General features: G+C 43.9%; 2 protein-coding genes across 4 annotated transcripts in view; both read left to right on the top strand.

Annotated features, from left to right (window-relative positions):
• RNH1 (ribonuclease/angiogenin inhibitor 1) overlaps positions 1–14,444 on the top strand; it is a 184,820-nt gene that overhangs the window by 33,305 nt on the left and 137,071 nt on the right. The gene's annotated exons all lie outside the window — the stretch shown is intronic.
• Positions 1–14,444, top strand: part of HRAS (HRas proto-oncogene, GTPase) — a 60,953-nt gene that overhangs the window by 33,100 nt on the left and 13,409 nt on the right. For all 3 annotated transcript variants that reach the window (XM_081854395.1, XM_081854393.1, XM_081854394.1), the window contains exon 2: positions 12,922–13,076. In XM_081854395.1, the coding sequence (XP_081710521.1) occupies positions 12,966–13,076 (111 nt within the window). In that variant the 5' untranslated portion in view covers positions 12,922–12,965. The remainder of the gene's footprint in view (positions 1–12,921; positions 13,077–14,444) is intronic.

The following is a 14,444-nucleotide window of genomic DNA, read 5'->3' on the forward strand; positions in this document are numbered from 1 at the left end:
AGCCCAAAACCAAAAGTCCTGTTGGGATGCATTTTGGCTTACCTGCTGCTGAAAGTACCCATGAAGTGATTGATAATAACAACATTTATCAGTTTTAGACCCTTAGCTGGTGATATATCGTGATATTGAAAACCAGCCCAGCCCTGGTTTTAACTTCTGCCTTGGTGAACAGCTTCTTGGGGGTGGGTAATATTTAAAAATCATTCAGTAGATAAAGTTGTTGAAGAAGATTTCATTTCTTAATCAAGACTTTGGTCCTGCGCTACCATAATCAGAAAGGTATTTGTCATAAGTGTTGTAGGAGAGTCTCTTGCTGAAATGCTATCATTGAGCACAGATGGTGATAATTCGTTGGGAGAGGAAATAAATGATACTGAAATTTTGGATCATGAGAAGAGTCGTTGCTTAGCAAATGTGTTGTTCCCAATAAAACACTTTGTGAAGTACAACTGTACTGAAGGATGGCTAATATCATACTCTGCTTTGCCATATGACTTTGATACCAAGTTTGGGTACTTAAAATCTGAATAGTCCAAACACTTTCCACAGTGCCTGAAATTGTAGAAGCCTGACACTCAGAATATCCCAGATGCACGATTCTCCTGCCATTCAATAAAGATGGAACTTAGAAAGTTATCTATAATCCAACGTTTAATATCTTTCAGGGGTCATAGAGTTCTGCTAGGAAGGAGAAACAGGAAAAGAAACCTGTGGAATCACATTGAACCAACGTTTCTTTATAGCTTATGCTGAAAAGAGCACCAGCATCTTATTGAGGGGTGGTATTAAATTGTGACACTAAAATCTCTGATCCCAAATTTCCACACCTAATGGACAGTGTGTCACTATAATGCTCCCACTTCTTTCCAGCAGAGGTTGGCAGTGTTATGTCTGCTCTTGGCCACATTGCTAATACTCTAACCATCACGGTTGTCTGGAAGCACCTTGTTTTTCTAATCAGATTGTCATATTTTGCAAAAATGTTGAAGGCTGTAAACTTCAGGATTTGGAATGTAGGACAGCGTCTCACCCAGTATGGGGATAGCTTTAGAGAAAACTGAAACATAGGTTTTTAAACTGGGGTTGGGGTTGAGGAAGTGCTGTGCTCTAGAGTTCCAAGTAGTATAGTGATGGTATGATAACTATATAGAGTCTGGTTGTGCAGAGGTTTTTTTGATCAGTAGAGAAGCAGACAAGGAAGTGAAATGTCTTTACTCATGATGGCGTGCACATTAAATGTGCCCTGAGGCACACTTTGTCCTTTTGCCCGCCTGGAATGCTGTTGCATGTTAGCACATGCATACACACACACCTTTTTCATAAGGCGAGATCGTTTTAACATCTCTTCGTGGAAAGTAAATGATATGGGTTTTAATTATGTCATGATGTTACACTTTATTATCACGTGAGATGTTTAAGGATTATCAGTGCATGTCCTAAGGTTTATCTGCCAATGTTTTGCAGTCCCTGCAGTCCTTACAGCTCCTCCTCTCCAAGGAGCATGGTTCTCTCTCCATCCCCATTCATTTTATCCTAATGCAACCCTATGAGGGTAGACATATGAGATGTGTCTCTTACTGCGTATGCCTGAAGGATGAAGCAGAGAAAAAGAGGACTCACAATGGACTAGCATCAGGAGCATAATAGAACTGGAATGTGCTGGTGGCTCAGTCTGTATGGCAAGTTCATGTTAACACTCAAGAAGTGTTGATTCTTGTATACAGTACACATAAGTTTTGGAACTGTTTGCTTTCTGCACAACTTCCTGCCCCTCCTCTCTGCCCTGAATGCCCATATCCATACCTCTCTAGTACAAGGAGTGTCTTTGCAAATCCGCTACTTAGTGTGCAGTTATGTTTTTCAGCAAAAGAAAACATGCAAAACAGGCAAGCATCCAGTATGCCTTCTTTTCTAAGAAGTGCTTAATATTGTTTTGCACGAAACATTAAATTTAGATGGTTGCTCTAGGAAAAAGAGCATTTGAATGTTAAAGATATTTTTATAGGAGGGGCTGAGTTCCCTCTACCCCCCCAAAAAATATTTGAGCTCCCCCCCGTTGATGGGCATTGCCATTCAAATGGTATGCATACACCGCATCATGTAATCAATTATGCAGGGTTGGGCTTACCCCCCCCCAATATTTTAGACAGTTTGGTACCCCAAAGCAGAGACATCACCTTGCTGACAAAGGTCTGTATAGTTAAAGCTATGGTTTTCCCAGTAGTGATGTATGGAAGTGAGAACTGGACCATAAAGAAGGCTGATTGCCAAAGAATTGATGCTTTTGAATTATGGTGCTGGAGGAGACTCTTGAGAGTCCTATGGACTGCAAGAAGATCAAACCTATCCATTCTTAAGGAAATCAGCTCCGAGTGCTCACTGGAAGGACAGATCCTGAAGCTGAGGCTCCAATACTTTGGCCACCTCATGAGAAGAGAAGACTCCCTGGAAAAGACCCTGGTGTTGGGAAAGATGGAGGGCACAAGGAGAAGGGGACGACAGAGGACGAGATGGTTGGACAGTGTTCTCAAAGATACTAACATGAGTTTGACCAAACTGTGGGCGGCAGTGGAAGACAGGAGTGCCTGGTGTGCTCTGGTCCATGGGGTCACGAAGAGTCGGACACGACTAAACAACAACAACCCTTGTTATTTTTCTAACATGAGAAAAATCAGAGTTGCAAGCTGTCCCTTGTTCATTGGCTGATCTCAGTCTTGAAGATTTCTCACAATGCCCAGTTTGGGGGAGAGAGATGGAGCTCTGAGAATGGCTCACAGATGAGTGAGCTATTAAGATCACTTTCCACTCAAATAAAGTGTGCTGGCTCATAGACTTGCTGTAGCTCTTTCTGAGATCCTGGATGCTCTGCTGTGTACGGAAAGGACAGCTCAGGATGTAAACAAATGCAGTCAAGGAGTCTAGAGGCTGAATCTGAGATGGGGCCACAATGGCTCCAGCCCTGCTGCACAGACAAAAACCTGCCTATGAATTTAAAGATTTAAAGTACAACCCTTAAGTTCAGCATATCAGATTCTGCTTAATTTATTGCCTTGTTGCCAGATTAATTAACCCATGCCTCTGCTAATGCTTCATATAGGCAGACATTAGCTGGGTTGCAGTTTGGGAGCATCTTTAGTATATCCAGGTATTTCTCTTTCTGTGTGCTTACCCTGGAAGTTTGTGCTCCAGCTGGCAAGAAAAGAAAAAGTAGCTATGGCTAAGAGATGAACCTCTTATACCATGGGTCAGCAAACTAAGGCCCGTGGGCCAGATCAGGCCCAATTGCCTTCTAAATCTGGCCTGCGGATGGTCCAGGAATCGCTGTGTGGATCGCTAGCATGCACGCTCTTTCCCTCTCCCTCTATCCCCCTCATGTGGCACCGCTGCCGCTCCCCCCCTTCCTCCTGGCTTCTCCCCGCCCTGCTTAGAGGAGGAAGGGGGCTGGGCTTTGTTGGCGCCAGCCCCTCTCCTGAGCCCTTTCGCACGCCGCTCATCATCCCACAGCCAGCCCCTGCCACTTGCAAGACACAGAAGCTGAGGTTGGCTGAGTGTTCCTCTCGAGCAGCCGCCATTTAAAGCAGCCCCTCTCTGGAGCCCTTTCACGTGCCACTCATCATCCCTCATTCATTTTTTCCCCTTCAAAATATGGTCCAGCCCCCCACAAGGTCTGAGGGACAGTGGACAGGTCCCCTGCTGAAAACGTTTGAGGACCCCTGCCTTATACCAAGCTTTGCTATTTTCAAAAAATCTCTCACTAACCCAGGGCACACATATTTTTGTGAGACTGAACTTAAACAGTCAATTTTAATAGGAAAACAAGGTGATAAATACCGTATTTGTCGCCCCATAGGACGCACTGGCCCATAGGACGCACCAAGTTTTTTTGGGGGGGGAATAAAGAAAAAAAATTTATCCCCCCCCAGGCGCTTGTGGGGCCGGCAGCGGGGAGAAGCACTCTTCTCCCCGCAGCCCGCCTTCAGACCAGGTCCGGGGACAGCGGGAAGACGCGCTGCGCCTCCCAGCTGTCCCAGGTGCTTGTGGGGCCGGCAGCAGGGAGAAGCGCTCTTCTCCCCGCCGCCCGCCTTCAGACCAGGTCCAGGGACAGCCGGAAGACATGCTGCGCCTCCCAGCTGTCCCCGGAGCTTGCGGGGCAGGCAGTGGGGAGAAGCGCTCTTCTCCCCGCCTTCAGATCAGGTCCAGGGACAGCGGGAAGACGCGCTGCGCCTCCCAGCTGTCCCCGGAGCTTGCGGGGCTGGCAGCAGGGAGAAGCGCTCTTCTCCCTGCCGCCCGCCTTCAGATCAGGTCCGGGGACAGCGGGAAGACGCGCTGCGCTTTAAAAATATGGTGCACACACAGTCTGAGTTTGCTTTGCAGAGAGAAAGGGTTAATTTGAATGTATGTTTCTCTTATCGAGCACTGGTCAGTTTTCAGCGGACAATATAGCATCACTTCATGCTCTCTGACTATCAGGCTTGAATTCTGTTCACTAGTGCAAGTCTAGAAGGTTTTGACCATCTCTGTTCCTGAAGTGAAGTCTGAAAGAGGCGGAATGAATGGAGAATGGCCCACCGGATTAGACAGAGTATCTGAAAATGGGCTTCCTAGCAGATATTAGAGCAAGAGTAGCCAATATGTCCTTAGACTACAGTTCCCATCATCCCTGACCGTTGATCCTGTTAGTTGAGGCTGATGTTGTGATCCAACAACATCTGGAGGGCACCACATTGACTATTGCAGTGCCAGAGGGAGTACATTAATATTTGTGCATTAAAAGCCTTAGCAGCTCACTGATTATTAAAACATTTATTACCGTGCATGATGTGAAAGATTGTGGTGGAGCATATAGTGTTGAACTTGAAGGACTGCAGAGACCTAGGTTCAATTCTAAGCCATGAAGTTCACAGGGTGACTTTCAGCAAGTGAAGTTACTATCTTGTGGACTAATCTGCCTTTCAGGGTTTTGAGGATAAAACAGAATAATGCCATGTTTGCAGCCCAGAGTTTCTTGAAGAAAGGGTAGGAACCAGGTCTGACTATTTAAATAATGTGATTTAAGGCACATCAAGTTTCAATATTTCAGTGGGAGAGTTGAACATATGTTTAACTCTTGTTGATATCAGTGGAATTTTAAAGCTGCTTAACTTTGGCTGCATTATGCCCTGGGTGTGTTTTTGAAATTTGCTTTGTTACTTCTGCAATCTGCCATGGGATGATGGGTCACAGCAGTGGAGGATGTTTTGAGGCAATTTGGCACAGCTGGCTTACTACATAATAAATGTACCTTTTGTTTCTCATTTTCCACATAGTCTGTCTTGCTTTCTTCAAGGTTGAGCTGCAGTTGTGGAGGTATCTTGTTCGTAGTTCAAGCACTTGGAAAATATTTTGTACATCAAGGCTGCTATTGCTACCTGGAATCTGGTTGCACGAGGGTCACAGGTGCCAGTTTTCTGCACAAGCACACAGTATGACTAATAATGAGGAATGACTCTTTATAATCACCCACTCCTTTTCAGAGTTTCTCTTTTAAAATAACACTTTTTCCTGTGCTTGAGCACATCTGTCAAAATGGACCAGACTGCATTGAAGAAAAACTGGTCTGCCCCCCATCCCCCACCATGGTCTGAAATCAGTTGGATAGTTGCTGGCTTGATGGCAACAATCATGAACATTTATGGTGTTTATCTCTAACTAGAAGCCCAGCATAAAGAGGAAGAACCCTGCCTCAGTTTCCCCCATGCATCATGGAAAACTCTGAGGGGGAGGAATCTCCCATCCTGCTAGGTGGGAGAAACAGATTCTGTTCCTCCTCTAAGAGGAGAATTCAAAGGAAGGGGAGGGTTCAGCCTCACTTTGCACCACACTTTAGTGATACTTGGAAACTGTTCAGTTTTTTCCTCATCACTACAGTGGTACCTCGGTTTAAGAACAGCCCTGTTTACGAACTATTCGGTTTATGAACTCCACAAAACCAGAAGTAGTGTCCCGGTTTGCAAATTTTACCTCAGTTTAAGAATGGAAGCCGAACGGTGGAAGGGCACCGGCGGCGGGAGGCCTCATTAGGGAAAGTGTTCCTTGGTTTAAGAACGGACTTCCAGAACAGGTTAAGTTTGAAAACCAAGGTACCACTGTACTTAGTATATCTAAAGTATGGTATGAAATGGAAAACTGACCTCTTCTTCTCCCACATTCTTTGTGTTCTTTGGGCAGGAGTGGATCTCCGCCACTGGATATCAGACTTTTGTAACGGAAAATAAACTGTAAGAAGTACAGTACTGATTATATGTTGGAATATTATTAGAATATTGTTGTTTCCCCAGTTATATGGCTATTGGATGTTCCGTTGGATGTTCCGTTGGTTATAGTTTCTGATTCTAAAAGCAAATGAGTTGCTTCTAGCTTGTGTATTTCTCCCACCACACGGCCCCCCTCCCCCTTAGTTCCATAAACTCATCCCCTGTGCCCCCTACCCTACCTTATAAAAAGGCATTATTCAGAAAAGCGCTTTGTACGACCCACTAAGGAAAATAATAACACAATAAAATTCAACAGTAGCAATTAATTGGACATGTAAGTCAAAGTTGTATTCAAATTGTTTAGTTTAATTAATTCGACAAAAGTGATGAACTTCATCTAATGATACCAGCTTTTCAAAATCTGATAGTCATTCACACCTCCAGCAGCTTTTGTCGCCCCCTTGCCTCTTAGTGCCCCCACCCGTAACCCCGCTGCTCCCCAGGAAGCTGTACCCCCCACTTTGGGAACCTCTGCTGTACTACATATTTTTCTTGCTGCTCCTTAACTCTTGAGTTGTAGTGCCAGTCCTGTGTGTGTGTGTGTGTGTGTGTGTGTGCCTGCCTGCCTGCTTGCAAGGCTCACTTCTGTTCCCTTTGTGACAAGGTGATGATCTGATTGGAATAATTGGAGAGCAGTGGGCTTATCCTCAGCATGGGCATTGTGTTTCCTCCTTCAAAGAGGGAAGCTTAGCACTATAGGGATGCTGCGGCTTCCAAGGAGACAGAAACAAACTGCTTTCCGTGCATGGGGGGGGGGGTGTGCAAGATGGCTGTGTGTACAGCATGGATGAACATCAAAAGAGAATTCGGGATCCTAAAACCTTCCTCTGTGTGCCACTAATTAGGCCATTAATGTGACCGTTTTCCTCTACATAAAGGAGACGGTTATGGGAGTATAGGCACCGCTGTGCCAGTTGCCTCTAATGCTGATCAGTACTTAATCTGCATAAATGAAATTAATTGCTGACTCACAGCAGAGTTAAAACCAAAGTTTGAAGTGGGTTTCAGGTTGAAACAAAACTTGGTTGCCACTGATGTAACACTCCGTCCGCATAACCACTTCATTGTGGTTAAAATAATCCATGGAATTGGCATGGGGGAATTGAGCCAGGAGCACATGGCAATCTTCTAATCTCCTAACCATGATGAGAACGAGTGATGTTACACCTGCACAAGAGACAGGTTCCCACATATTGAAATCAGAAGTTGTCACATTCTGGAAATAATAGAGAATTAGTGAACTGCAAAATGTTGCCATGTGGGGCTTTGGCGAAGGTTGTTTAGGAGGGTATTTTTGTGTGTAGGAAGGGCTCACAACCTTTTTATCTTTCAAACCATGCAAAGAGTAGTCAGCTCATGTTCTTCTCCCCAACCCAAAACTAATTACACCATCCAGTGTTAAGATACTTACGAACAACAGGCTACACTTGATAAAAAATGTGTTGTAATAGGGATGGGCAAGAACCTTGCATATGTGTATATCCTCTTATATTGGTGGGTGTGCATATGTTTGAAATAAAAACACCACTTGGAAGTTCTAATACAGGTCATTATTTTTAATTTTACAGCTGTGCATGATTTCACATGATTTTTTCCCTCTCTCCCCCCCCCCCCACCACCAGCAAAAAAAGAGGAAATGGCATGAGGCAGTCTAGAGCAGTGAGAGGGAGCATTACCATGCTGTGAGGCCAATATGAATTTGTAAAAATATTGATGCCAGGGCTTAAGCCTACCTGAACCATGCTTATCAGTTTCAAGATCAACATCGGTGCATGAGAAGCTGCAGCTTACAAGTCCTTAGGGATTGTGTGCTGCTTACTGGGATGAAACTGTTCTGCAATGTTATTTCACATATCTAAATCCCCCCCTTCCCATTCAGGGAAGCCTATCTTGCCTCCTCTCTCTATTGGACTTCCAATATTGCAAAGGCTTTTCTATTCTTCAGGCCAGATGTACCTTCCGCCTATTCTGAGGTATGGTGTTATTGCTGTATTGCTCTTAGTTTTTCAGCTGGCTGCCTGTTTTTACCATTTCTTTGATTCTGCATGTATTTGCATTTTAATCGTTTTCTTATTAACTACTTTGGTTTCTTTCGACAAGTGGTATATACATATATCGTAAACTGAAATAAAACATTGCCACCACATGTTAGAAGATAGCTGTTCAGAGGTGGTGTGGTAGCTGAGGGTGTGAAATCCACAAACCAGCTCTTTCAAGAGGCTGCCTTGGCCTGCCTATTGCAGTCAGCACTTGCCTTGTGGGAATGGATACAAGCCTGCCTTACGGAGCTGCTGTAAGGATTATGGAGCTAGTGTTTATGAAGCTTTTGGAAAATTTAAAGTGCAATATAAACGTTAAGTATCATAACAGGAGTCAGCTCAGATACCGAGGTGAAGCCCTACTCAAGTGTTAAGCCCCTGGATGAGAGCAGGCACATGTTTACTTTTAAACAATTTTCTGTCCCTTCGGCAAAAAGATTTTGTTAGCAACTGTCAGGAGGTGTGATCCTCTACTCTGTTTAAGATTTGATGGCTCCCCCCACCCTGATTTGCCTTCTCAGTCCATTATATCTGTGCACAGCAGTAGGAGGCAAAGCAGTTGAAGAAGCCTGACCTTGTCCTATAACAATGAACCTGTGTGCAGAGGTAGCATTCCAGAGAAAAGGACCCTGAATAAGTAACAAACTTGTGTTTTGTAGGTAGCAACTTTTGCAGTGGAAACATTCCAGTAGGCCTTGGAAGTTTTCCTGAAGCTGAGAAGGCAAGGGAACCTCTTCTGTTATATCTATCTATTTAAAAGACTTGGTGAAAAATTAAGCTAAGATCAACAACAACAACAACAACAACAACAACAATCAAAGTACATAATGGAAAGTCTGTGGGATCTTGATGCCTGTGCTTCTAGGCCAGGGGCCACCTGCACTGGTCATATATTTTTGCTGAGCTTGAACAAAGATGAGAACAGGACCAGCTCCTCCCTGTGAGCAGTTCCAACCAGTGAGAGGAAATGGAAGCAGCCGTGCAACAGGCACACACAGTTTCAGATCATTAGCATTTGACCCTTTTTGTTGGCTTCTGGCAGGCAGAAGCTAGGGATGATGATGGGCTGCTTTTCTTTTTTCAATACTCAGGGTTTTAGGGGTCCCCCCCCCTCCATCTGCTTAGACATGACTGTTCTTTTTCCCATAGAAGTATTGTGAAGTAGCTAAAGCTTGGGGGTGGAATCCTGCTGATAATGGCAGAGCAAATTTGAAAAACACTTTCTGCTTCTCCCTCCCCCAGATACACAGCAGAGGTTGAGAATAGCCATGCCTAATGCATTTTTGTTTGACTGTCAGCTTCTTCCAGCTGGCATGGGGGGCTCCTCATTACAATGTCTCTCATTCTGAAATTGGGGAGTATCCAATGGAGAATTAATTAGTTCCGTGTTGCCCGCTCTTCTGTGAGAATTGAGCTGAGGAGAGTAGGCAGAAGGAGCAGGGATGTGGCCCCACTCAAGCCTTGCGTCAGGGATGTGGAGGTTAGGAAGAAGACGAGCATAGGAAACTGTCGTATGCTGAGTGAGACCTTTGGTCCATCTAACTCAGTGTTGTTTACACTGACCGGCAACAGCTCCAGAATTTCTGACTAGGATCTCCCTCATCCTTGCCTGAAGTTGCCAGGAATTAAGACTAGGACCTTCCATATACACAGAAGATGCTGTGCCACTGAGGTGTGGCCCTTTCCCAAATGGACCATAAACAGATGCTGTTGAACTACAGCTCCTGTCAACCTCAGCCAACATGACTAGTGGCCAGGGATGATGGGAGTTGTGGCCTTCCAGGTATTGCTGCAGCTTGTAAGTTTCCCATCTCTGCTTTAAGCTAACCAGAGAAGCACTGTTGCATCTCCATGACATTTGGAGTTTCTGGTAGGAAATATGAGGGGCTTTTCTCTTTGGAACCCCGGAGAATTTTCATTGAGAATGTTCTGGAAGAGGGGTGCCACCTAATGTGAGCAAGCCGCCTGCTTCATTTATTTAAGACTGGACCTCTTAATTGTTTCTGCTTCTCTGTTGCGTCTGTAGTTTTAGTAAGTTAAATTGATATTTGTACTGTTCCTACATTTTTGTTATCAAGTTACATAAGCCGCCCTGAGGGCACTCTGGGGCCATATGGCGGGGGTATCAGTATAATAAATGATAAAGGAGAAATGGGATAAAAGGCACTTTGCTGCTGTTTTTCAGTTCTGCTACTGAGTGCCTGTGTCTGATCTTAATGCCATTAATGGAAACTTGCCATCAAAAGGCATAATGCAGAGTATCAAGAGAAAAATTAAATTGTTTTTTTCTGCCCATGGAAAATGTATGCAATTCCTGTAGCGTTAAAGTAATAGTAATAGTAATAGTAATAGTAATTTATTATTTGTACCCCGCCCAACAAAGATTAAAATGCATTAAAATGTCACACATTAAAAACTTCCCTGAACAGGGCTGCCTTCAGATGTCTTCTAAATGTCAGGTAGTTGTTTATCTCTTTGACATCTGATGGGAGGGCGTTCCACAGGGCGGGCGCCACTACCGAGAAGGCCCTCTGCCTGGTTCCTTGTAGCTTACCTTCTCGCAGTGAAGGAACTGCCAGAAGGCCCTCGGCGCTGGACCTCAGTATCTGGGCAGAACAATGGGGGTGGAAACGCTCCTTCAGGTATACTGGGCAGAGGCCGTTTAGGGCTTTGAAGGTCAAGACCAACACTTTGAATTGTGTTCGGAAACGTATTGCAAATTTAAAGACAATTCCTCTCAAAAATATGACATGAAAAAGAGCTGGAGAAAATGGAAGCTGTTACGAATAAGGACCAGTTCACAGAACATATCTTATCTACATATGAGCAGTCAGAATCATCTCCAGCCACATGCTTGCAATGGACAAGCATATTGTGTGATCATACAGCTGGCACCAGGTCCCTTAATTATGGCAGCACTTATTTCAGTCACTGTGGTTGTAGGAATTGCTGCTAATTCTCTGCATGATTTACCCCCTTTTTCCATTGCATTGCATTACATTTGCATGAATGGTGGGGGAGGGTCGTTGCTGTTATTGATGTTAATTTTTTGTATCTTTATTTTAGATCTTATGATTTATGTGGAAATAGTTCACCTTGGTTGTATATTTTTTGATATTTTGTTTATTGATTTTGACCACTTTTGTTATGCTGTAATTATGTATTTTTTCCCTGTTGTAAGCCTCCTCCTTGAGTGTGGTTTGGCCTATGGAAAGACAGCATACAAATAAAATTATGTCTGTATGCATACAAGAAGTGATCAGGACTTGTAGCAGCAGCTACATAAAGTATTTTATGAATCTCCTTCCTTGTTAGTCTCTAGACCATTTAAATAAAAAATATCTTTAAAAACAATGCAAAAACTGATAACTGAAGATAGGTGTGTGTGTTCTGTATTGTTTTTAAACCTAAGGCAGCCATGTTGAAAGCCCTGCTCCACGTAACTATAGAGCAGGCTTCTAAAAAATTAGAATCTTCGGGAAGAAACTCTTCTGCAGTGACCTTCTGAGAATACAAGGGGTAAGATGGTCTCTCAAATAACTGGGTAATATGTAAATAATGTGAATTGGCCCCCAAAATGTCTATGAAATTGCCCAGCAATGACAGTTAATTTTCAACATTGATAATCATTCTTCATTGTTGAGAGAGAGAATTTCATCATAACGCACGAAAGAGCAAAGCAGGCATTCTGTGCTGCTAGTAGTAGCCCATTTTTTCGTGTGCGAAGTGTTTATATAATTTTGTCTTCTTTTTTTTTGCATTGGCCATGTGAAGGGTAAGTTAGTCAAGACAAAACAAAACAAATTCCTTCCAGTAGCACCTTAAAGACCAACTAAGTCAGTTCTTGGTATGAGCTTTCGTGTGCATGCACACTTCTTTTTTTTCCCAGGATGCACACTTTTTTTTTTCCCCAGGATGAAAAAAAAAAAATACACTTCACTGAAGTGTATCTGAAGAAGTGTGCATGCACACAAAAGCTCATACCAAGAACTGACTTAGTTGGTCTTTAAGGTGCTACTGGAAGGAATTTGTTTTGTTTTGACTATGGCAGACCAACACGGCTACCTATCTGTAATTAGTCAAGACAGAGAGGGGTGGGGTTTGAAGCCTGTCCAAACTACACTCTTCATCATCTGCACTGTTCTGACAATGTATTTAAAAGCAAACTACTGAGCATTGATTTAACTGGGCCTGAATAATGAATATCCATTTCTTGCTTCGTGCCCATGCTTCGCTTTGCCTGCTCATTGTTTACATAATTCCTTAAAAGGGCTCTAATAAGAGGGCTTTAATCCCCTTCAGGGCTTCTGGGTGGATGTTGAGGGCTGTCCGCATTCCTGTAATGGCAGCAATCTGCAACAAGCTGGGTCTTGTATCAGCAGAAGAATAGACCGTTGACCTTGACTACCAGGTGCCTTTGCTGTAGCTGCTTTTGCTTTGCTCCAGAGGCTCTTGCGTCGTCATGCTGTGATGCTGTTAACTGTGCCATGGTGTCAAGTAGCATTAATGGCAAATAGTTGTGTTAAGGGTGGGGCTGAGGAGTTCATCCACTATTCATGTGGTTTATATCCAATTCTCTTCTCTTTCAGGCCGCTGTGTTTTGAGGGAACCCTGAACCGGGGTTGACCAGAAGATGACCGAGTACAAGCTGGTGGTAGTTGGGGCAGGAGGCGTAGGGAAAAGTGCTTTGACCATTCAGCTTATCCAGAACCATTTTGTTGATGAGTATGATCCCACGATAGAGGTAAGCAACCTGCTCGTGTTCAAAACTAACCCATAGACATTTATTTTTAATGTCCCTCCACCTTTAGCCTTGGTTGTCTTTGCATCCATCATGGGCTCCTACGAAAGCGGTCAAATACAAAGCTTAACCCAACTTCAGAAGCAATTTATAGAAGAAAAGCAAAAGCTCTCTTTCCTTGCACAGTGGCAGGCCCTCAATGGAATAATAAGCACAGTAGGAGAGATGCTGTGGAGGAGACACAAAGTCAATTTGAAATCAATCCTACTTGAAAGAGAATGGCTGGTAAAAAAAAATATTTACAAGCCACCATGAGCTCCACCACTTTTTGAGCTTGTAGCGACTTTAATTATTGCCATGCTTTCTCCTTGTGGATAAGGCACTAGCCAGAGAGTTTGCAAACCTGAGTCACCTCTGGTGCAAGTTTTGTATGTTAATCTACACATTCAATAAATTCACAAGACAGTCATTCTGAAACAGTACAACTCCAGGTTGCCAGTGGGAGATTGCAAGAGTTTTTTAATGGTCTCCATGGGAAAAATCTCTGCATGTGAGAAATCAGAGAGAGAGGGGTGTGTGTGTGTGTGTGTGTGTGTGTGTGCGTGTGTGTGTGTTTGCAGTGGCGGGTATTGTGATTGTCCCTTTCACCTGCAGCCATTGCTCTTGGCATGCTGTTCATAAAACACATATGGTTGGTTGACTGACCAAACCCAAAGAGTGCTCATCCTGGAAAAAAGTGACAAGTGGGGTTCTGCCTCAGGGTACTATCCTGGGCCTGGTGTTGTTCAATGTCTTTATAAAGGACTTGGATGAAGTTATAATTGAGGGGATGCTCAATCAGATTTGCAGATGATGCCAAACTGGCAGGGGTAGCCAATGCCACAAAAGACAGAATTGGGATTCAAGATGACCTGAACAGATTAGAGAAGCTATACCGATGGCTTCAAGTTGTAAGAAAGGAGATTCCAACTAAACATCAGGAAGAACTTTCCAATGGCAAGAGCTATTCGACAGTGGAACAGCATCCCACAAGAGATGGTGGGCTCTCCTTCCTTGGAGGTTTTTAAGCAGAGGTTGGATGGCAATCTGTCATGGATGCCTTAGTTGAGATTCTTGTATTGCAGGCAGTTGGACTCGGGAGTCCCTTCCAATTCTACGGTTCTATGAGATACATACCCACACCTACTTAGGTGGAATATAAATAGCTTAAATAAATACATTTTAATATACACACCCACTCACACCTCCAAACTCTACACACACACACACACACACACACACACACGTACATGTGTATGCCACATACATGTGTTCACACCTGCATATAACCTTCAGGCTTCCTTCAGCAATCTCATGTGGCGTCTGTCCCTG

The sequence above is a fragment of the Podarcis erhardii genome (genome assembly GCF_964252035.2).
Source record: "Podarcis erhardii genome assembly, chromosome: 1".
Lineage (NCBI taxonomy): Eukaryota > Metazoa > Chordata > Lepidosauria > Squamata > Lacertidae > Podarcis > Podarcis erhardii.